This window comes from Hoplias malabaricus, chromosome 6, assembly GCF_029633855.1.
Source record: "Hoplias malabaricus isolate fHopMal1 chromosome 6, fHopMal1.hap1, whole genome shotgun sequence".
Lineage (NCBI taxonomy): Eukaryota > Metazoa > Chordata > Actinopteri > Characiformes > Erythrinidae > Hoplias > Hoplias malabaricus.
The window spans coordinates 44,807,145-44,830,457 of record NC_089805.1 but is presented as its reverse complement, the minus strand read 5'-3'; the positions used below and the strand labels follow the sequence as shown (position 1 = coordinate 44,830,457).

At 46.4% G+C, this 23,313-nt stretch overlaps 1 protein-coding gene across 1 annotated transcript in view; it reads left to right on the top strand.

Annotated features, from left to right (window-relative positions):
• zfpm2b (zinc finger protein, FOG family member 2b) overlaps window positions 1-23,313 on the top strand; it is a 57,746-nt gene that overhangs the window by 9,737 nt on the left and 24,696 nt on the right. Inside the window, exons 2-4 of the mRNA XM_066674385.1 lie at window positions 11,946-12,107; window positions 15,147-15,236; window positions 20,593-20,717. Coding sequence (XP_066530482.1) covers window positions 11,946-12,107; window positions 15,147-15,236; window positions 20,593-20,717 — 377 coding nt within the window. The remainder of the gene's footprint in view (window positions 1-11,945; window positions 12,108-15,146; window positions 15,237-20,592; window positions 20,718-23,313) is intronic.

Below are 23,313 nucleotides of genomic sequence, written 5' to 3'. Positions count from 1 at the left end.
CCCAGTAGACACCACGTCGCCCCTGAAGAACCCACCGCTTCACTTTAAAACAAACAAACAAATGAGATATTTATATAAATATGACATCACTGTCCAATTACAAACAGCTATCTCCATGTTTGTGGGTTTTTTGTTTATGACATCGTTTGAACACAGCAGCTGTCACGGCGAATCGACCAATAGAAACGCTCAAAGATTATTCTGAATTAAACCTTTTTACATTGACTTCCACTGAAAGCTATGTTTTTTTCCTTCTCCTTTAAAGTGACTGTTTTTGAAGACACACATTTTTAATTGGACATTATACAAAATAAAAGTCTTTTATTTAATTATTACAACACACTGAAGTGTTCTCCTACACAGCACTAAAGCTAACCACTTCTGCTCTGTTCATTCATTATTTTATATTATTCATAATCTTTCTCTATTTTAATTTGAATGTATTTAACTTACATCAGATTTCTTTCAAATTCTAAGCATTTTAATTAGTTATATTTTAATTCATTTTATTCTTATACTTTTATCTAAATGGCCCTCGTCCAGTAATTAGATCATTAACCTTTATATTTCAGTCATTTAATTATTGTTTTATATCTATATTTCCACCGTTAATGATTTTATTATTTTTTATTAAATCGTTAAAATGAGTTCATTGTGGCCGTCTTTGAAAATGACTCTTATTATGAAGGTTTTGTTTAGTTAATACAGTAAACTGGCTCTGTTTATTGTTGTGGTGACACCCCACTGCACTGAAACGTGAGCTGCTTTTTATTTTTACTGCTGTTATTATCTTAAGGAATAAATATTCAGTTTTTGCTACATGCTAACAAGCTAACACTGCTGACGGTCCACTGACTTCATGATGAGAACCTCCACAAAGACCCCCACCCGCCGCACAAGCTTTTGGCCAATAATCAACCTCATTATTCTGAAGATCCAGGGAAATCTAATGGACAGAAAACTGGAGTTCTCCAATTCTCCCTGTTACAGCTCAGTGAAGCCTCACATTGATTTTAAAGCTGTAATTTTAATTTTGATCCCTGTCCGGGAAATCAACATTTAATCTCGTGTAAAATAACTATACCTGTATTTTCAAGAGAAGGGCAGAGGGGAGCAGCAAGTAACACACAGCTCCCTGTGTCTGCGTGGGTTTCCTCCGTGTGCTCCGACAGTCCAAACACACACGGGTAGGTGGAGTGAGTGTGTGACAGAGGTGGGGAGATTCGTCACGTTGTTAGATGGAGTACAGTATCAGAGGGGCCGTGTGTGTGATGGAGTTGTCTGATTCAGGGTGTGTTCCTCTTGTGTATCCTTACTCCAGGGAGGCTTCAGACGGACCACAAACCTGATCAGGACAAATGTATTTACCTAAAAATAGAAAAATAAATATTTAGAGTAAATTAATATCTATAAATAACCATTAACTTAATTTAATTACATTTGTGTTATTACATATGAACAGTATTATAATAACTTTAATTAACACTTCCTGTGGGCCTGGGTGTGCTGACAGGCCTCGACACCGCACATACAATATTTATTTATAATATTATTTATGTTTATTTAGATAAACAACAAAAAGTAATTATCAATTTTTTTATATTTCTAGCTTAAACACAGACCTCTGAATCTTGTAAAAACGTTTCCATGTGTCTAATCTGATGCCTGTAACACACACGTCATGTATTGTGTATGAGTTTTACAGTGACTCCTTCAGTAAAGATCCTGACATTGAGCTGCTGCTTTGGCGTCCCGTTTTTAACTAAAATAACTTAAATGGAAAACAGAAAAATGATTTATGTATTATTTTAAATTCTATTTATTACTTAAAATCCCAAAATCCAAAGACTAACTGAGCGATCATTTCAGAGACTTCCCATCATCAGTGCACTTTTATTTTCACGTTTTATTTTAAGTACAAATTGTTATTTTTCAAGACAAATCTGTGTGCAGGCAATTATTTTGTGTTTTTCTCCATTTGTAACAAAATTAACGGATACACTATGGCTCTGGTACACACTCAGTCACCTATCTAGAACCTACAGAAGGTTCTAGAGTCACTGTCCAATGAAAAACATGTATCTCTAATATAACAACTTTACAGGAGAAGGATAAAACCTTAACTTTCAGTGGAAGTGAATGTAAAAGGATGTTATTTCATTTTGGAGCATTTCTATTGGTTCATTGATCACTCATGTTTACACAGTGCTGAAGGAAAGCTGCCGTGTTCCAATGAAAATGGAGATACATGGTTTTGATTGGAGAGCGATGACATTGTGAGGAAAATGCCAATGGTTTATTCTTATATCAAAAAAAATAAGGCCTTCAGTTGTGCTTCTGAAGTCCCGACCAATGGTAGAGGAGATCAGCTGGGTCTCCTTAGATACAACAGACCATTGTACCAATTTAACCATTTCCTCACCAGTGAAAACTTAGCCACGAGTTGCAGACATTAGTTCAGATCACAGAATAACATTAGGCCAGGTTTCCCACCCATACCACACGGCTACAGATGAAACCAAACACCCAGGAAGATAAGAAAGATGTTTATTTGATCACCACAATCATCGACGCCCCACCTTTTGGTAGATGCACTATCAGTGATGCCCAGCAGCAGACCTTTATCCCTCTCACCTTTATTGAGCTCTTAGGGCTCAATGGAGATGTAGATCAATGGCGGGGCAGATGGCAGAGATGTGGACGGTGCTTGTGAAGAGAAACGGCAACAATGTGATCATTCAGGAAGCTTCAAAGAGTCTTCAAACTGTTTGTCCTTCATTTATTCGGTAAACGGGGTCTTTGAAAAAGCTAAACAAAGACCGGACCCACGTCATTAGGGTCTCTGTTGCACCCAGCGGTTTATTAACTGCCTTTCCGAAGGTTCGCAAAGTCTCTGTAGAAAAGAGTGAAATGGGAGCAGCTGCACATGAGCCTAAGGTCACCATTCCCAATGCCAAAAGTCGGCTGGAGGGTGTTGAGTGAAACGGTGTCCTCTGCGGTCCTCAGCTCTAGTGACCTCTTTGTTTCTCCACACACTGTCCACTCTCTCAGCTCCACTGCCCACAGGAGCACTTTCTAGCTCCACAATTACAGACTGTCATCCACCTGTTGCTCTGCATACTTTATTAGCCCCCCCGCCCCTGTTCCTCAGCGCTCAGGACCCCCACAGAGCAGGTGTGATGTGGTGGTGGATCATTCTCAGCGCTGCAGTGACACTGACGTGGTGGTGGTGTGTTAGTGTGTGTTGTGCTGGTGTAGAGTGGATCAGACACAGCAGCGATGGTTGGAGTTTTTAACCCTAACTGCAGCGCTGAGAATGATCCACCACAACATCACACCTGCTCTGTGGGGGTCCTTAGCGCTGAAGAACGAGGTGAAAGGGGGCTAACAAAGTGTGCAGAGCAACAAGTGGACTACAGTCTGTAATGGTAGAATTATGTTGTGTGTGTGTGTGTGTTTAAAATACACATGGAACATGTTTTTATTGCTTAGTTTCCATATTTAAAGCATCAAGAGGGTTTCTGAATTATGCATTCGACTAATCCCAAAACTTTGGAGTGTGTTTCTAAAGTGTGTTTTGAAAGTTTGAATATCCACGGCTGGAGAACGGCTTCATGGATGAGGAATTGATTTGGGTCCCACCTAAAGAGATTATGTATCTTAAATGTACGATAGGGCCCATTGAAGGTGGAGGATTATGGAATTTACTTTCCTCTGTAGATAGATAAATGCCTCAAAGCCTCTGGCAGCGGTTGAGCAAATTTCCTCTGTGTGTGTGTGTGTGTGTTAGTGCAGTGGGAAGTAATGTTTTTCTCCAGACTTTGAGGTGTTCATCATGTGTTTTCCTCGCTGTGAAAGGTGTGATCTTCCCCTGGAATTCTCTGGGATGTTTTTTTATTCCAGTATGAATCATCACTACGCAGTTTAGTAAAGTGGTGTATGGATTTATATCAGTGTTTGCAGAAATCCGCTCAGTAAAACAGTATCAGGGAGAGAGAGAGGTTCATACTCCTCCAGGTTTTACAGCCGTATCCGCCGATGGGTTTATTGTTGTCCTCCAGAAGAGCAGAAGGTTCAGTGGATGTTCGGATTCTGCACAGAATTTCTGCTTTGGATCCACTGCATTTGTTACCTTCCCCATAGATCTGAACAGCTCAGCTCAGGATCGTCTGGTCCTAGACTCCTATGTTCCCTGGCCCCTACATTTCCAAAGTCCTGAGTCCGCATGGTCCTACATTCCCAAGGTCCTATGTTTCCAGGATCCTATATTGCCCAGGGTTTAATTTTCACAGGGGTCAGTATTCCTAGGGCTGTAAATTCGCAGAGTCCTAAATTCCCAGCATCCTATGCTTCCAGAGACTTTAGTTTCCAGGGTTGTATGTTCCCTGGCTCTTCAGTGACAAGCATCCCAATGTCCCAGTGTCTTACATTCCCAAGGACATGTTTTCAGGATGCTACATTCCCAGTGTCCAATATTCTGAGGATCCTCTTTTCCCAAGGTCCTAAGTTCCCAGCATCCTAAGTACTTAGACTTCTAAGTACCCAGCTCCTATATGTTCCCTGGGTCCTTTGCTCAGTGGGTCCTATGTTCCCACTGTCCTAAATTCACAGGGTCCTATGTTCCTATGGCCTTATTTGCTAGGATCTTAATTTAATGGGGTCCTATGTTCCCGAAGTCTTACATTCCCAAGGTCATATGTTTTCAGTATGCTATGTTCCCAGTGTCCAATATTTTCAGGATCCTCTGGTCCTAGATTCCTATGTTCCCTGGCACCTACATTTCCAAAGTCCTGAGTCCGCATGGTCCTACATTCCCAAGGTCCTATGTTTCCAGGATCCTATATCCTATAGGGTTTAATTTTCACAGGGGTCAGTATTCCTAGGGCTGTAAGTTCGCAGAGTCTTAAACTCCCAGCATCCTATGTTTCCAGTGTCTTATGTTCCAAAGGTCATATGTTTTTAGGATGATACGTTCCCAGTGTCCAATATTCTGAGGATCCTCTGTTCCCAAGGTCCTAAGTTCCCAGCATCCTAAGTACTTAGACTCCTAAGTACCCAGCTCCTATATGTTCCCTGGGTCCTTTGCTCAGAGGGTCCTATGTTCCCATGGCCTTATTTCCCAGGATCTTAATTTAATGCGGTGCTATGTTCCCAAAGTCCTACATTCCCAGGGTCCTGTGCTCCCAGCGTCAAATGCCTGGGTGAGGGAGTTAGTGCCTGTGGACTGATGAGGAGTAAGGAAGGAGACAGGGAGGTGAGGATGGGAGGGGCTTGGAGTTTGTCTCTATCACAGAAGACGTCTGGTGCCACGGAGGAGGTCCTCTGTGCTGGGATTACAGAGCGATTACAGAGCGAGCGCCTCACTTTAACTTACTCCTCAACCCTGTTTCAGCCAAGAAACAAAAACAGAGGAGAAGTGGCCTGATGCTTCCGCAGACGTCGGAGTGTCTAGTGGGAAATGGCTAATGGCACAACTCCGTGCCGGAATAGGTGATAACTCAAGTTTCAGCAAAACATCTTTCGCAAAACTGCTCTTTAAAAAAATAAAGTTTAATACGAAGTGCTTCTGGGGCTGAGTCTGCAGAGCTGTTGATACCACAGCCAGAGGAGAGCTGAAGTGTTTAATTACGTTAGAGAGAGAGAGAGCACCGGGAACAGAGCCTAAAAGAGGACATAGTGTGAAAAAAGAAGTCCCATGTTTAGTGCATATATGCATTAATGTGTGAATCTGGAGCCCACCAACCCACACACTGTGAAACAAGACCCACCCAGTCAGTTTCCCGTGCGCTGCTTAAGTCAAAAACAGGAGATGAAACGAGCCGTTCTGATTCTTCTCCGCTTCTGACGTCAAGTGAAGAGACTTTAGAATGGCCCCGCCCCCTCGCCTGAGTCTGTCCAATCACAGTGCTGGACCCATGTTTATGTGAGAGCGCAAAGAAGAGGTTAAATACAACAAAACAGACACAACGAGCGCGGAGAAATGAGCAATGAGTAAAAACAGAGAAGAAAGAGAACAGAGTGAAAACAGCTAAAAACCAGAGCTTCTGCTCCTCGCTCCTCACTGCTGTGCGCTCGGGGTCGGGGTGAACAGAGAGCGGCTCATTATCATTTAAAGGAACAGGTGCTGAAAGCGGGCGTTCTGAACAGGGGCTGTTTACACAGGGGGAGAACACTGCTGTGGGGTTTGGACCAAAGCAGGTCACAGACATAAATCTGATTACTTTAGGTTTTTCATTTTGAACCAACTGCAGCTGATTGTCATGATGTTGAGTTTGCAGATAAAATATAGAAACAGCTTGGTGTTTGTGTGTGTGTGTGTTCCAGATGTAATGAATGAATGAACAGTTTACCACTGAAAGGATAGAAAAGTGAATGAATGGATGAATGAATGAACGAATGTCTAAACAGCCCTGTTCAGAACGCAGGGCGGCATGGTGGTGCGGCAGGTAGTCTCAGTCACAGCTCCAGGGTTCAGGGTCTGGAGTCCCGCTCTGGGTGACTGTCTGTGAGGAGTGTGGTGTGTTCTCCCTGTGTCTGCGTGGGTTTCCTCCGAGTGACTGTGAGGAGTGTGGTGTGTTCTCCCTGTGTCTGCATGGGCGCCCCCTCCAGGGTGTGTCTTGCCTTGCGCCCAGTGATTCTGGGTAGGATCTGGAACCTCCACCGTCTTGAACTGGATAAGGGTTACAGACAACATATGAATGAGTGATCCAATTAGTTAATTTGTTAATTGATGGAGGAATGAATGAAGTTTAACATTGAAATGAACTTACAGAACACAATGGATAATGGATAAATGAATGAACACACAAATGAAAGGATGGATGAATGAATGAATGCATGGATAGATGAATGGATGAATGACCCCAGTCGGTACATTACCAGCCCGGCTGCACGCAGTCATTAAGGACAGAGATGCGCAGAGTTTTCTGACCTGCCTCATAGCTGCAGTGCCCCTGAGTGTGTGTGCAGAGGTTTGGAGTTGTCTGTTGGTCTCTAAACATGACCTAAGTTTGGTTTGTTTTACGCTGAGGGAGTGTAAACCCCTGATCTGACCCCGCTGCCGTCTCCCGTGGAGGAGCAGCCCACGAGGCATTGTTCTGCGGTCTCTCCGCCGCCGTTCTGCCCCTCTTTCAGGCGAGCGCTATGAGAGAAAGCCTCATTGTGCTGGGAGATCTGAACCCCATTCATGTCTCAGCGCTGTGTAATCACTCCCCCTAATCTCATTTAAAGATACAGAGAGACAAAGGCAGCTGAGGGGAGACAGCGAGGGGGGATTACTGAAAACACACCGATCGCTGACGGGGGGTGGGGTGTTGGGGGGTGCAGCCTGTACACACTCATGGAGGAGGAACAGAAGAGGAGACAGTGTCGGGATGGTTCCATGTGTTCATTCTTAAACTTTCTCCTCGATCTCGGAGTCAGAACTGAGCTGGAAAAAGAGCCTGAGCGGAATATGACTCCATTTCTTTACAGCGTTTTGTTTCAGAATTACAGCAATGAAACAAACCTCTGTCTAAATGTGTCTCCGGGGACATGGCTTTAAAACTATAGTCCTCCTGGGACCGGAGGAGGGTCTCTGGGGGGACGTCTGTCTCAGTGGAGACCCTTCTGCATCCAGACGTCATTCAAATATCTGCAGGACGAGACAGTTCCCAGTAAGTGTGTGTGTGACTGGCTGAGTGTGGGAGTGACTGGGTGAGTGTGGGAGTGACTGGGTGAGTGTGTGAAACTGTCCACAGGTGTGAGTGACTGGGTGAGTGTGTGAGTGACTGAGTGAGTGAAACTGTCCACAGGTGAGTGACTGGGTGAGTGTGTGAGTGACTGGGTGAGTGTGTGAGTGACTGGGTGAGTGTGTGAAACTGTCCACAGGTGTGAGTGACTGGGTGAGTGTGTGAGTGACTGAGTGAAACTGTCCACAGGTGTGAGTGACTGGGTGAGTGTGTGAGTGACTGGCTGAATGTGTGAGTGACTGGGTGAGTGTGTGAAACTGTCCACAGGTGTGAGTGACTGGGTGAGTGTGTGAGTGACTGGGTGAGTGTGGGAGTGACTGGGTGAGTGTGTGAGTGACTGGGTGAGTGTGTGAAACTGTCCACAGGTGTGAGTGACTGGGTGAGTGTGTGAGTGACTGGATGAGTGTGTGAGTGACTGGATGAGTGACTGGGTGAGTGTGTGAAACTCTCCAAAGGTGTGAGTGACTGGGTGAGTGTGGGAGTGACTGGGTGAGTGTGTGAGTGACTGGGTGAGTGTCTGAGTGACTGGGTGAGTGTGTGGTCGGGTCAGATTAAGGGGTTGTGGCGGTCTCGGCTGTAAACAGGACTCCAGCATTCCTGAGGGGGCTGGAAGTGTTTGAGGCTGGATCTGAGAGTGGGCTTCAGTGAGGGCTTCACTAATATCATCCTGAAAGCTCTCTCTCTCTCCCTCTCTCTCTGGGGTAGAGTCCAACTGACTCTGTACTGGAGTCTGAGGTGGAGCTGGTGGAGTGTGAGGTGCCTTCATCTTGAGCCAGTGTCCAGCTGTCTGTTTGATGAGATGCTGATGCGCAGAGGAAGGAATTCTGGGCACAACTCTCTCTCTCTCTCTCTCTCTCACACACACCCAGTCCAGACGCTGGGCTTGTATTCACATCAGCGTGTTTCTTCCACAGTTGTATTAGTCTCCTGTAGCTGGGTATAGTGTGATGTGTGTGTGGATTAACTGAAGGACTTCAAACGTTGAAAAGCCTGAGCCGAGATGAGGATGTTGCTCTATTCCTGCTTCATAGGTGGGGGATATTGACTTATTTCTGCTGTTACAGATCACTTAAGGTGGAAATGTCTCTAAACCCAGGAGACTCTCTACAGAAGTTACACTTCAGCCGCCTTTTACTTTCTCAAACACTCAGATGTGGAGCTCAAAAAGATGTGGAGCTTCTGATCAAAGCAAACCAGAGAGAACTGGAGTTCCCTACAACCGCAGACGATCCCTTTAAAGGTGTAGAGTCAGTGGTTTAAACAAAAACACTTTCTCAGAAGCAAACTTCAGACTCGCAGTTCCCTTTTTTAAGGTGGAGCACAAAATTCAACTGAAGGATGGTGAGAAATGTCAGTATTAATAATTGAATACGAAAATTGACGTCTGTTTCCTATAATGACATTTAAGGTGGAAGTGGGAAAACAGAAAAGGGAAATTAACCCTAGAAGCGCCAACAGCGGGTGTTTATTTGAGCGCTGCGACTGATTTACTGTGACTGAGTGCCACGGTGGTTTGGTCAGAGTCAGACACAGCAAGAAACACGATGCTTGGATTGTTAAGGTGGAAATGAACATTTAATACGAAGCTAGTAAATAAAGCGTATTGATTTTGCGGTACGTCCAGCGATAAAAACAGTGGTGGACCTTTTCCTACTCCTCCCTCTCCTGGGGTTTCTCTCCATCTGAAATAGAGACATTTACTCCTTCTTCACGTCACTGCAGCACCCTGTCAACTTTAATAGTCATTGAGTTCAGACTCTAGAAGTGTGTGTGAGTGTGTGTGTTTATCATCACTGTGGGTGTAATCAATGTTTAGGGATCCACTGTGTCACAGGAAGTTGTTACGCAAAGTAAATAAAGATGGCCTCACCCTTGTTGTCATGGGGAATAGTCTGTATAGAACCTGGACACTGAGGAGCAGCTGCACATGAGCGCACCCCCCCCACCCCGGAGTTTCCCAGAGTTCAGTTGGAGGAAGAGAGGGGACGTGAAAGAGAGAGAGAGAGAGAGAGACGAGAAACAAGAAGAACAGAAAGAAGAGAGGAAAGGAGAAGAAGTGAAGGAAGAGAAGAGAGAACAAGGAGGAGAGGAGAAAGGAGAAGTAGATCAGAGTGAGTGGGAGAAGAGAGGAGAACAGAAAGGAAAGGAGGGGGATAAAACTGAGGAGAAAAGGATGAGTGTGTGTGTGTGTGTGTGTGTCAGTCTGAATTAGCGCAGGTGTAATTAGTGTGTGTGGGGTGGGGCACGGCAGTGTGTTTGTGTGTGTGTGGAGCTGATAAAACTATCGCCCCAAACACACTCCCCTCCCACAGACACACACTGAAAATCCAAGCATGAAATTAGCAGCTCCCCTCTTCCCACACACACACACACACACACAGCGAGTGTTAGAGACTGTGTTGGCCACCTATGGAGCATTTCTCCTTCTCCTTTTCTTCATCATTTCCTTCTTCATTTTCTCTTCCTTCTTCTTCTCCTTCTGACAGTCACATGAACACTAGTGAGTTCAGATGGTGATGTTCCAGCTCGTCCCAAAGGAAAGAGCCACTCCAGGGAACACAGTTCCACTGCTCCACAGCCCAGACCCAGGGGTCCGCTGCTTTACTCCCCTGTAGCAGACAGCAGACACTGGGCTTGGTGACCTCAGGCTCATGTGCAGCTGCTCCAGAGCGCGGGAGAGAGCTCGCTCTCACTCTGAACACAGTGTCCGTGCTTCCACAGTGAGAACACATCAACACCGTGGGTCTGAAAGGACGCGTGTAGTGTGTATAGATAGGACCCCGCCCTGAGAAAAGGAAATAGACTCAGAAAAGAAGCCCCGGGGAGTTTGTGAGGACAGTGTGAGAGCGTGGGTTTGGGACTGACGCTGGGTGACCAGTGACCCGTGTCTGGCGGTGGGACAGAGGGGTGGTGTGTGTGTGTGTTCGAGCTGCTGACCTGGGAGGAGCGTGGGCCGGAAGCTTCGGTCCAGGTTCGGTAACTCCTCACTGTAGCTCCGCGGCGGACTGGGAAAGAAAAAACATTAATATGCAAATAAGAAAGTGAGCGCAGAGCTGCGAGGGACAGGAGCAGCTCCACCTTATTATTTATTATTTTTCATCCAGGAGGAAGAATTAATCAAACACAGAGAAATGAAGTGTGTGACTGCGGCGGCGTCGGACCCACAGGCGCGAGCTCAAATGAAAAATCAACACTGTGCCGCTGATAAGGCAAATTAATGAGGAGTGTGTTCTGTTCTCCCTCTCTTCAATGCCACACGTGTGTGTGTGTGTGTGTGTGATCTGCACACAGACGTAACCTTAGGCTGTTGGATCACTCCATGTTTTACTTCTGTGCTGTACTCACTCTCACTTTACTGCACTTGTGGAATAAAAAGCTACATTAATATTAATATTAACAATAATAATAATAATAATAATAATAATAATAATAGTTTTAAAAGAAGGAAAATCAGGCAGCTCTGTCTAATATGAAATATCAGATATGACCTCATTATTAAACTATTATAAACATTTTTAATATATATAACACATTAATAATAATTAATAACACATATATTAAGCCCAATTAAATTATTAATACATATGTTATAACCTATACACACAAATCCACTGTTAATACATATTACAGACCATTACACTGCAAAAAAATATATTATACATTATTAAAATATTACAAATATAAATGTACACAATTAATATATATATATTACATCTATCAGTACACTATGGATGAGTGAGTGTGTGTAAGGCTGTGTTTCTCCTATTCTTTGTTTTTTAAAGGTATTTTTCAGTACTTCACCCTCAGTTCACTCATTCATTCATGTTCTGTATCCTTTAATGCTGTTCAGGGTGGCGACGAGTCCAGAGGGCATCACACACTCACCCATTCACTCACACACTCACACCTGTGGACACTTTTGTCAGTCCACCTACAAATGTGTGTGTGTGTTTGGACTGTGGGAGGAAACCGGAGCTCCCGGAAGACACCCACACAGACACAGGGAGAACCACCCCCCACCATGAACACTATGATGCGATTAAACTGAAAGACGAGCCGCAGGTTGGAGTGCGGTGTGTTCTCCCTGTGTCTGTGTGGGTGTCTTCCGGGAGCTCCAGAACATTACAGAAGACGAACGAGTGAAGTATTCCCCAATAAACCTACTCCGAACGCTACCCTCAACACTGTTAATAATCAGGAGCTTCTGTGTTTCAGGGGTGTCTGGGGGTGGGCAGCTGGAGTGCGAGGACGGAGTGTGTGAGGACAATGAGAGCGAGATCCTGACGGAGGCTGAAGTGTGTGTGGAGGACACACACGGGCCCTCCTCTTCAGACCCTGACAACCTCTCCGTCAAAGACGAAGACCCTTCGAGGAAAGGTGAGGGAACCCCCCGCCCTGGACGACTCCACCCAGTACCCAGTACCCAGTGTGTGTGGGCTGAAGAGTCGTAGAGGACCATGTGGACAGCGGTGGTGATAGGAACCAAGCGTCCGACTCTGTGGAGTCGTCTGGTTCCCTTCACCACCGCTGTGAACAGGTCTGATTTGGCGAGTCAGAGGCACGGTTCCACTGCTCCACAGCCCAGTGCATGGTGTCCTCTGGCTCATGTGCAGCTGCTTCAGATCAGTGCTAATCTGTAGTGTAATAAAGGGAGTCTGTCTGCAAACTTTTGGACAGAGGAAGGTTTCTGAAGCTCTCATCCTGTTTTGCTGGAAGGAACATGTCTTTATATTTGTGTGTGTGTGTGTGGGCAAAATTCAATTTAAATACGAAATGGAGAAGATTCAAAAAGCGTGCCGTCTTGAAAAAAAGCAGCATCCTATATATTACTAACAGGGTTATAGTGGCAGCAAACAATAACAGGGTCCCCCCGGGGGTGCGGCCCGAGACCTCAGCTGAAAGCCTGGGCTCTTTGAACTGAAATTCAATTATACTTGGTTTCTCCTGGCCACACTGGGGGTCATCAGACCCCACGGCTGTCCACGCGCTCGTCTAAACGCCGGGCCTTTCTTCAGTGAATGTGATGAATCTCCTCTTTGAAATGCCTCCCCCTCCTCTCCCTCACCTTCAGCGCCTCCAAAAGTTTGGGAGGAGTGGAAATAACAGAGGAGTAAATACTCTACCTGCTCTGCCTCCGAGCCAGAAATCTTCAAAAGAGCAATCTTCCGCTTTTTTTTTTGTCTCAAATTTGGCGGAACGGCTCTCTTTTGTTCTTCCAGAAAAGGAACACAGCTCCTCCACGCACTCGCCGCAGATTGGAATTTATTTTGCCGCTCTCTCCCTCTTTCTTCTCCTCTCGTTCCTGCCCCTCGCTCCGGGCCGGCCTTGTTTTTGAAGTAAACTCTCCGAGGCTCTCGTGAATATTCATCATCCTAGCTCCCTCTCTTTGATTCGATCGGAATTGCATTCCGCACCTTGTAATGGAAACGCCGGCAGGAACACGGAGCCCTTCTCCGACGCGGGACTTCGCTCCAGCTGCCGCAGAGAGGTTCAAGAACAACAGACTGGGTCCAGAAACAAAACACCGGACCTCGTACCGACCCCTCGGCTGCCCCCGTCGCTTCTGTCAATGACCACCACTCCGGTCGCACAGGTGGAGGACACTAATCAGGAGCCTCTGTTCTTCAGGGAAGACTTTACAGAAGATATTGGAACATTTCTGTGAGGTTTTGGTAGAATTCAGCCACGTGAACGTCTGTAGAGTGAGGTACTGGTGTTGAGTGATTACTTCTGGATGTCAGACACTACTCCGAACTAATGGACAGAGCTCCATCTCTCCAGAGCTGCACTGCTCTACATGCCCCTCTAGGCAAAAAAAGAATTTTTTGAAATGAATTTTTTAAAATAAAATTTGCTCATCCACAGTTTTTGATTAATTATCACACAGTGGAGGTGAGCGCATGCTTCCCCCAGGACTTTTCAAACTCCCGCTAAAGGGTTTGGAGCATCAGAGGAGAATGCAAACTGCCCAGATCTGTCACATCGGCCAACAGAGGCCAAAGTTACCTAGCACCGGCTTGTACTAGGAGGGAATATTAAATAATAATGAAGAACCAGAGAAAATGGGGGGTTAGGTGCCTTGCTCCAGACACTGGTGTAGACCCAGCAGAGACACTGCTGTAGACCCATCCGAGACCGTGGTGTAGCCCCGGCCAAGACGCTGCTGTAGACCCGGCCGAGACCCTGGTGTAGCCCCGGCCGAGACGCTGCTGTAGACCCGGCCGAGACCCTGGTGTAGTCCCGGCCGAGACGCTGCTGTAGACCCGGCCGAGACGCTGCTGTAGACCCGGCCGAGACCCTGGTGTAGCCCCGGCCTAGACGCTGCTGTAGACCCGGCCGAGACCCTGGTGTAGCCCCGGCCGAGACCCTGGTGTAGCCCCGGCCGAGACGCTGCTGTAGACCCGGCCGAGATGCTGCTGTAGACCCGGCCGAGACCTTGCTGTAGCCCCGGCCGAGACGCTGCTGTAGACCCGGCCGAGACCCTGGTGTAGCCCCGGCCGAGACGCTGCTGTAGACCCGGCCGAGACCCTGGTGTAGACCCGGCCGAGACGCTGCTGTAGACCCGGCCGAGACGCTGCTGTAGACCCGGCCGAGACCCTGGTGTAGCCCCGGCCGAGGCGCTGCTGTAGACCCGGCCGAGACTTGGGTGTAGGTTGTGTGTAAAATTAAGCGAGGCTGCGGGGACCGAGCCACAGGCAAAAAATTCCTAATCACCGCTTAATTAAGGAATCATCTGTAGCTTCACTTCTTCTCCAGCTCTGAAATTAAACATTCCCCATAAACGTCACCGAGCATAACCAAAACACGGAGGAGACTGAGACTACACTGAGACTGCTCTTTCTTTCAGAACTTGGCTTCTTTTCTCTCTTCTCTCTCCTGTGTTTTCTTTCTGTCTCTTCCTTTGCTCTCTGATTGTTTTTCTTTCTCTTCTCTCTCCCACTCACCTCTATTTTCTCTCTCATTTCTCACATTTCCTTTCCTTACTTTTCTTTCTTCCTCTAACTCCCTGTCTTTCCACTTACTACTCGTTTACCCTTTTCTTCCCCTTCTTTCTAGTCTTTCTTTCCCACTTTTCTATTTCTCTCTCCTTCTCTTTTATTACTCACTCTCCAGTCTTTTTCTCTTTTTCTGTTCATTTGTCTTTCCCACAGTCCCCCCCCCTCTCTCTCTTCATTTCTCTACCAATTCCTGTCGTTCTAGACTGTTCTAGGTCACAAAGTCCTCCTGATCGTGTGCACATGAGTGGTTTGGACCAACTCAGGTCACAGGCGTTCCACTGTGGAGACGAGGGGGGGATGTGCTCCTTTAATTATTCAGAATGACTCTGAAATTGTGCTGAAATTGGACAGTGCACAGAATGGCTGCCTAAAGTGTCTTTATGATGGATGTGTCAGCTGTGCCCTCTGTGTTGAACAGGCGATGAGTGTGGAGGGCAGGAGGAGAGAGAAGGGGCAGAAGAGAGGGTCCAGTCCAGCCCCCGAGACTCGGACGAATGGGACGGACCTGGTAAGTCATCATTAATAACTCCCTCTGGTCACACGATGCGTTTGATTGTTGATTTCTTGTTCGATTCAGTGAATAAGCAGCATGTTCCGTCGCCATGTTGTCGCTCCTTGACCTTCACATGCACTCACAGTTGCGCTGACCACAGAAGACACGTGCCATTTTCCAGCACCACCATCAAAGAAAATATAACACGCTGTAAATCAACCCATCCATAATGCACCATAAGGCTTTATTTGAGCTCTTTCTGGAGCTTCATTATCTCGATTCACCCACGGATGCCGTTAAGGATTCACACCGAAGAATCGGCTCCTCTTTGGTTCCAGCTGGGAAGGAACTCCCAGGGTCTTCTGACTTTTATAGCCTCTCTGGTCCCAATATTCTGGGACCTGCAGCAGACGTCTTTCTGTTATTATTTGTACACAGCTTTTTATTACAACACAACAGCGTGATTCTGACTTGATTAGCGGCTCATTAATATATACATCTCTTATCTGTCTTATATCTCATCACGGCTATTTGTCTTCATTGTCTGGTGTGGAGATACACTGAGCCCTCTCGTTCTACATCTCTCTCTCTCTCCCTCTCTCTCTCTCTCTCTATCTCTTCCAGTGAAACATGATTAGTGGAGATAGAGAGTCATTGGGACAATAATGAGCCTCGCTCACTCTCTTATCTGATCAGAAAAAAAAGATTTTGGTCTCGCTCTTCTGAAACGCATGAGCCCTCAGCCCTAATTACGCCACAGGCGAAGAGTGTGTGTGTGTGAAAGAGAGAGAGAGAGAGAAAGAGAGAGCTGACGTTTGTACACAGAGATAAAATACAGTATAATGAACCCTCTGCAGCAATAACAGCCTCTATTCTTCTGCGAAAGCTTTAGTTTACATAGTGGAACACTGCTGTGAGGATCTGGTGGCACTCCGCATATACATCAGTGAGGTCAGGTGGACAGTTCACCACAGACCAGGGCTGAGGGGGGTGGGTGGGGGGCATGGGGAATGTAGGCTCATGTGCAGCTGCAACTGGGTTAATATAATAGTTTTTTAGAGGTACACCAGCTACAAGATTAAAACCACTGCCAGGTGAAGTGAACACCACTGAGGATCTGGTTACAGCGCCCCCTGTTGAGGACAGGGGTGGGGGGTGTATCAGGCGGTGAGTGAAGGGTCAGCTCCTGTAGTTGATGAGTGAATCAGGAGAAATGGCCACACCGTGGCGGTTATAATGTTTTGGCTGGACCGTCTCCAGATCTCAGGTCTGTGGGGAGTTCCTGGTGTGCAGTAGTCAGTACAGACCAGAGGGTCAGAGGGAGAGCGAGCAGTGAGCGGAGACAGGGTCCTGGGGTCCGAGTCTCTCTGGTGCTGAGGGGAGTGAGGGGGTCAGTGTGGTCACTCAGCCCCTACACAGCGGTCTGCACTGACCCCTCTCTCTCAGAGCAGCACTGACTCTATCAGCAGTGTGTTCTGTGGGATCAGTCATATCAGACCAAAACATTATAACCACCACAGTGTGGCCCTCAGATCCTTCCACTGACCATTCCTCCTGCTACACCTCAACTACAGGAACTGACCCTTACCTCACTGCCTCATATACCCCCCACCCCAACACACACACACACACTCAACAGGGGGCGCTGTAACCAGATCATCAGTGTTACTTCATCTGGTGCTGGTTTTAATCTTCTGGCTCAGTGATGGACTGTATATGGGGTCATTTGGGATCAATCTGTTGCAATAGCAAGAGTGTGTAACTGCACTATATATGATCTCACACACACACACACACACACACTGAGGGGATAATTCATTGTGTGATATATATCCACACATCCATCCTCCATTCACCTCACAGGGGGAGGAGGGGGCTGTCAGCAGAATTAAAACACCACCTAATAATAATAATAATAATAATAATAATGACGTTGATAAAGGGCTAATCTACGGGAAACAAAGGCGTGTGTTTCTCTCTGATTGTGCGTCTTGTTGCGGTATTCAATTAGGCCCCGTTCCCGGTCAAATTAATCATCCCTCCAACAAACACGCCGCCGTTAATTACAGCGCAACGCCGCGGATGAAGACGTGCTGCTGGATCATCATTCTGTTTATCAGCCACTCACACACACACACACACACACACCACTGCTTAACACAGCCCAACTCCCTGAATTCATCCTGTTGTTTCATTTTTGAGCAGAGAAGCATTTTAAAGCATCCCTCTGTACTTCCAGCCTTCACCAGCGTAGTCCTGTAGTCCTATAATCTGTTGCTCTGCATACTTTATTAGCCCCCTCTCCCCCTGTTACTCAGCGGTCAGGACCCCCACAGAGCAGGTGTGATGTGGTGGTGGGTCATTCTCAGTGCTGCAGTGACACTGACGTGGTGGTGGTGTGTGAGTGTGTGTTGTGCTGGTGTAGAGTGGATCAGACACAGCAGCAGCTGCTGGAGTTCTAGGAAATTGTGGAGATGTAGCAAGTTTTTTTGTTTTTGAGGCATTTTTAAGTGATTTTATATAGATTTTTAATTGTTTTTTTGGAGGTTTGTGGGATGTCCATTGATTTTAAATTATTTTAAGTGGTGACTGAGTAAGTTTTTGGGTGATTTTACAGTTGTTTAAAGCATTTAAGTGTTTTACTCTGTGATTTTGAGAGATGTTGATGTTTTGGAGATGTTTGTAAAGTGTTGTCTGTGTTAGTCTTTGGTGATTTTAAAGTGTTTGTAAGTGATTTCTTAGTGATGTTATTAATGATTTTAAGTCGTTGGATTCCCCGGGTGTTTCTGGCGGTTCTTGACATCGAGTGCCTCAGAGATTCAGACGGATTTTGAATGTGGTTTGAGCGACTCTGGGGCAGCGTGGCTCTGCCGTTAGGCGAGTTGTCTGTGATTTGAAGTGATTTCTGAGTGATTGTGAGCGATGTGAACTCAGTGAAAGGCTGTGGGTGCTGAATTGGAGCCGAGCGAGTTACTGGACGAGTGCATCACTCTATCACTCCACACTCCTACAATCCTTTTCTTCTCCGGCTGCTTGACTCCAAACACGCTCAAACAGCCTGTCACACCACTCCCTCTCTCTCTCTCTCTTTCCCTCTCCTTCCTAACACTCCAGGAAATCACAGAGAGAGAGAGAGAGAGAGAGAGAGAGAGAGAAGTCAAAAACCTACGACAATGTGGCAGAGAAATATCAGAGTGTTTTTTTCCTCCTTCCACTCGTCCGAGCCGGAGATGGGCCGGCTCCAAATCCTCGCGCCCTATCAGACAAATTAAAGTAAATCAAGCATGAAATGAAGCAGGAGAGCCTGGAGATAAGAGCCTTTAAGTCCTTCACAGATTAGACCACTGAGAGAGAGAGAGAGAGAGAGAGAGGAATTGTGGGCCAGAGGGTTGAAGACAGAAAGTGTGTAGGGGCATGAGAGGATAAAAAAAAAGAAAAAGTAAAAAGACAGAACTGAGAGAGAGATTGATGGAGGGAAAGGGGTGAGAGAGAGAGAGAGAGAGAGGGGGGGGGGAAGAAAAGACAGAAAAACAGAAGTGAGAGAGAAGTATGATGGGAGGAAGAGAAAGAAAAACAGAACAATGGGAGTCAGAAAAAAGCAATCAGAAAAACAATGAAGAGTTGAAAGAGAAAGAAGAGTATGGACGTGTGAAAAGAAAGTTTAAAATGGGGGGAGAGAGAGAGAGGGGAGAAACAATACAGTGAAAGAAAGAAATGTAAGAGCAAAAAAGGTGGAAAGAAGAAGTGAGAGGAGAGCAGTGCAGAAGGGAGAGAAAGACGAGAGAGTGGCTGAAAGGACAAGGAGAAAAGGAAAAGTGCCTGAGGTTTGATAGCAGCCCCCACCCCCTCTCTCTCTCTCTCCCTCTGTTTCTCTCTCTCTCCCTCCCTCCCTCTCTCTCCCTGTTTCTCTCTCTCTCTCTCTCTCCCTCCCTCCCTCCCTCTCCCCCTCCCTCTCTCTCTCTCCCTCTCTCTCTCTCTCTCTCCAGAGAGGTGGTGTTTATTGAGAGTGTGTTTATCAGAACTGCAGCACAGACTCTGCTTCACGTTAATCACACACTTTCACAGCAACTCCACTTCTCTGGGACTCACTGGACGGCCACAGATATTCAGAGGAAGTGGCAGAGCGTCTTGTTAACCCTTACAGCTCTGGAGCTGTTGATATTTTGCTCTAAATTAATCTTAAATTATGTAAATTAACGCAGCTGTTATTTACCTGGGTTTTTTTTCTACGAAAAACATAAATAAATAAAAACAATGCCCACCCATGAGAAGCCCTCCCACAGCAGCGGCCGATGAAGGTGTTAGATACACGGCCCAATCATCATTCCTCACTGAACCCACGGTCTCCACCCGCTGCGGACCACTCCACTGATCCCCACACCACAGTCAGTGCTGCTCCAGACCTACGGTTACCTCTTCGTCTTTTTAAATACGGAGCCTGGGGCCTTGGGTGAAGTTAAATAGTAATTTGAGTGAATGCTGTGCAGTTTGTGGCATGTTTTATTCAATTCAGGTTTCCTCTCATTCGAATGCACGAGAACTAATTAATTCACTGGGGTTAAGGCAGCTGTCTTCCGCCAAAATGCCTTAAAATAGCTGCGTGTAAAATGTGCGTGCCCTGATACTAATGATACTAATGAAATACTGCACATGAAGAAAATTGACCTTAAGATGCCCACAAAGACCAGGGATATCAGTTCAGTGTTTATCGTACGGTGTACCTATGAATTATGAAGTGAATGTACAGAGGTGTTGAAGTATATGGCATCCATCGTTATCATCTTTTCAGTTTAGCACTAGAAGCGCATAGCGCTGGTCATTTGACCCCCAAGAGGTCCTCCTTCCTGTGAAGGTTTGTGAGGTTCTTATCTGTGCCTCAGCCTCCTTCCGGCAGGGATTTTAAATGATTTAAGCTCCGGTTCTATAAATGCATACAGTTAGAGACTGTAAAAAAAGTACAAATTAATAAAGGCTAATAAATGTAGAAATGAAATTAATCAAATACATTAAAAATAAATAAATAAATATAAATGTAAAATAAATAAATACATGAATTAATTCATTAATTGAAAATAGGAATAAAAAAGTAAGAATCAGGGGAGATAGAAAAACAGAGAGAAGAGGGATAGTGAGGGGGAGTAAGAGTGTGTGTCTGCGTGTCTGTGTGTGTGAGAGAGAGAGAGAGAGGGGCTTAATGCACCTTATCTGAGGCTTGTCAAAGCGTTGAGGGCTAAAGCCTAATCAAAGAGACAAGCAGGTCATCCAGGATAGAGAGAACTCTCTCTCTGCTCAGGATCTGCTAATTGACTCCAGGAGCTGTGTGTGTGTGTGTGTGTTCATACCCTGTAACTCCTGTTGTGTGTGTTTTCAGGAGAGCTGGAGGTGGTGAGTGACGGAGGAGAGAGAAGTGTCCGTTCTCGTCGTCCACTCTCTCCTGGCTCCACCTGGGGTCCGTTTCCCGGGAAGTTGGACCCCACCGCAGGAGGAAATGATGCAGTAAGTTCTTCCTGTCTGTTCCGTCAGCTCCCGTTGGGGTCAGGAACGAGGGGTCACACAATCAGAAGTTTGGGGAAACACATACGAGCGCCTCCCCTTCGTCATTTCCCTCGTCACAAACGGAACGCTGGTGAAACCTTGCAAAGCAATTCAGGAATAGATAAAGCCCACACGGGTTCCTACACTCTTTCACAGTTACCTAGTGCAGTTTCTGCAGTGCTGAGCCCAGAGTGGCAACAACAGACGCTCTCCCTGTTACAGCTCAGTGAATCATCAACATCAGTTAGTGTTCTCCTCCAAGTGTGTTGAGCTCTCACTTGAACACACAGCTTTTATTGTTGTTATCACAGAACAGGTGTCGTGTATAGTCCTGAGAGAGAGAGAGAGAGAGAGAGAGAGAGGGAGAGAGATAGTGAGAGAGAGAGAGAGAGAGAGAGAGAGAGAGAGAGAGTGAGAGAGAGAGAGAGAAAGAGAGAGAAAGAGAGAGAGAGAGAGATAGTGAGAGAGAGCGAGAGAGAGATAGTGAGAGAGAGAGAGAGAAAGAGAGTGATAGAGAGAGACAGAGAGAGAGAGCGAGAGATAGTGAGAGAGAGAGAGAGATAGTGAGAGAGAGAGAGAGAGAGAGAAAAAAAAGAGAGAAAGAAAGAGAGAGAGAGAGAACAGGTAAAAAAAAAGGCAAAAAAAGGGGGGCAGTGTTTCAGTGTCCAGTATTGGAAGTTGAAGGTTTGAGGGGAAAATAGTGTTTGTCTCACAGAGAAAGAGGGGGAAAAGAGAGAGGGAGAGAGAGAGAGAGTCATGGGTAATCTGTGCCCGTGGCAGGTTTCTCTCTGAAGCGCTGTGGTATCGCTGGGCTATTGTTGTTGCTCCTGTCAGAGTGGAGAGAGGCCGATGGAGGCCTGGGCACAACTGATAAGAGAAAGAGGATTCAGAGAGAGAGAGAGAGAGAGAGAGAGAGAGAGAACTGTGACAAGCTCCTCTCTCTCATTCTCTCTCTCCCATATTCCCACACAGTCACTTCCACACTCGCTCCATCAGGAAGATTCAGGGAGTGGAGAGAGGAGGAGAGGGAGGTGCTGAAGAGTTCATAAACTAAAAAGACAGAGAGAGAGAGAGAGAGAGAGAGAGAGAGAGAGGGTTTCCATCCAAATGTTACACACAATAAAGGAACTTCGGCAGGAAGAAATGCCAAATGAGTTGTGTTCCTCGTCCACACCTCTGCGCATTACCCTCAGAGGACCCTGTGATCAGCGTCAGAACGAGGGACGTGGAGAGATCTGAGTGGGCTTTGGCTTTGGTTGGAATGGTTTTCACAGCCTTGTGCGATCTCTTACGGCTGTGATGCAGTTGAGAGACACTGAGGAGGTCAGGGAGTGCCCTACAATGAAGGCTGAGAGGCCCGTGCCCCCTGACACACGCCCAATAGTTAGGAACCAGGCCTGAAACGTTATCTTTTATGTCGATTGCTCTAATTTTGAGTGACATTTTGTATTATGTATAATGTATTAAAATCAGAACTGTAATTATGATCAGACATTCAGCTGTTGTTAACTATGTAAAAAGTTTATTAAGTACTAGGCTAGTTTTATGGAAGATCCCATACCTGATGCAGTTCACCATTCACCCTGTCATCTAGAGAACTGTGGTCTCCCAGTGGACGGGGCACTCGGGTTTACCTGCGGTACTATGATAGTGCTTTCCCACCGATGAAGAACTGGAGCCGTTCCTGTTCATGGAACTAATTTGGGACTATTCAACTCAGAAAGAGCTCAGAGCCTCAAAGAAAGAGTTATGGCACATTGGAGCTGGATGGTGTTATTTACAGAGTGTTCTATAAACAAACAAAAAAAGAAAATAAAACAGGAATGTGCTCCTATGTATCCTTGGTCCCTATCGTTCCGGTTCGCTGGAGGGCACCACATGTTCCAAGAATCAGCAACAGAACTGATTCAAGAACCCGAGTTCTTTTAGTGGAGAAGCACTAAACGTGCACCGGCTCTAGGTCTCCCAGTGGCGCTGACCCCTCAGTTGTGGGCAAACACTGAGAAAACTCCTCACGGGCAGTGACCCAAGGCTTTATCGCGGGCGCCGAGACTGGACCCGGGAGCTGGGGGGCAGCGGTACCACCTCCTGTGTCACAGAATGATGCAGTTAATCAAGATCCATTATTTTAATCATTAGACGCTGATAACAAAAAACAGCTCTGAGGGCGTAAACAATTTGTCCTGAAGAGACCTGCTTCCACAAAACAGAACAATATTATGGGATGTTCTCTACTGGAAGGAAGCGGTTAAAGCAGCGTCCGGCTCCGCAGCAGAGCAGAGAAATGAGACCATGAGGAAGAGAGATCATATGAGAAGTGAGACATGGACGAGAGGAAGAAAGGGACGGGGGGAGGGAGGGAGGGAGAGAGAGAGAGTTATCAGGCCCCAACACTATGGGCACTGCCACGTTGCCTGGGCATCCATCACCAGCCTGGCACCGGGGCACGGGAGAGAGAGAGAAGAAAAGAAAGGAGAGGACAAGAGAAGAAAGGAGGAAGAAAGAGAGGAGGAAGAGGTTTCTTCTCTTCAGCGCCACGTCCTTTCAGACCCATAGT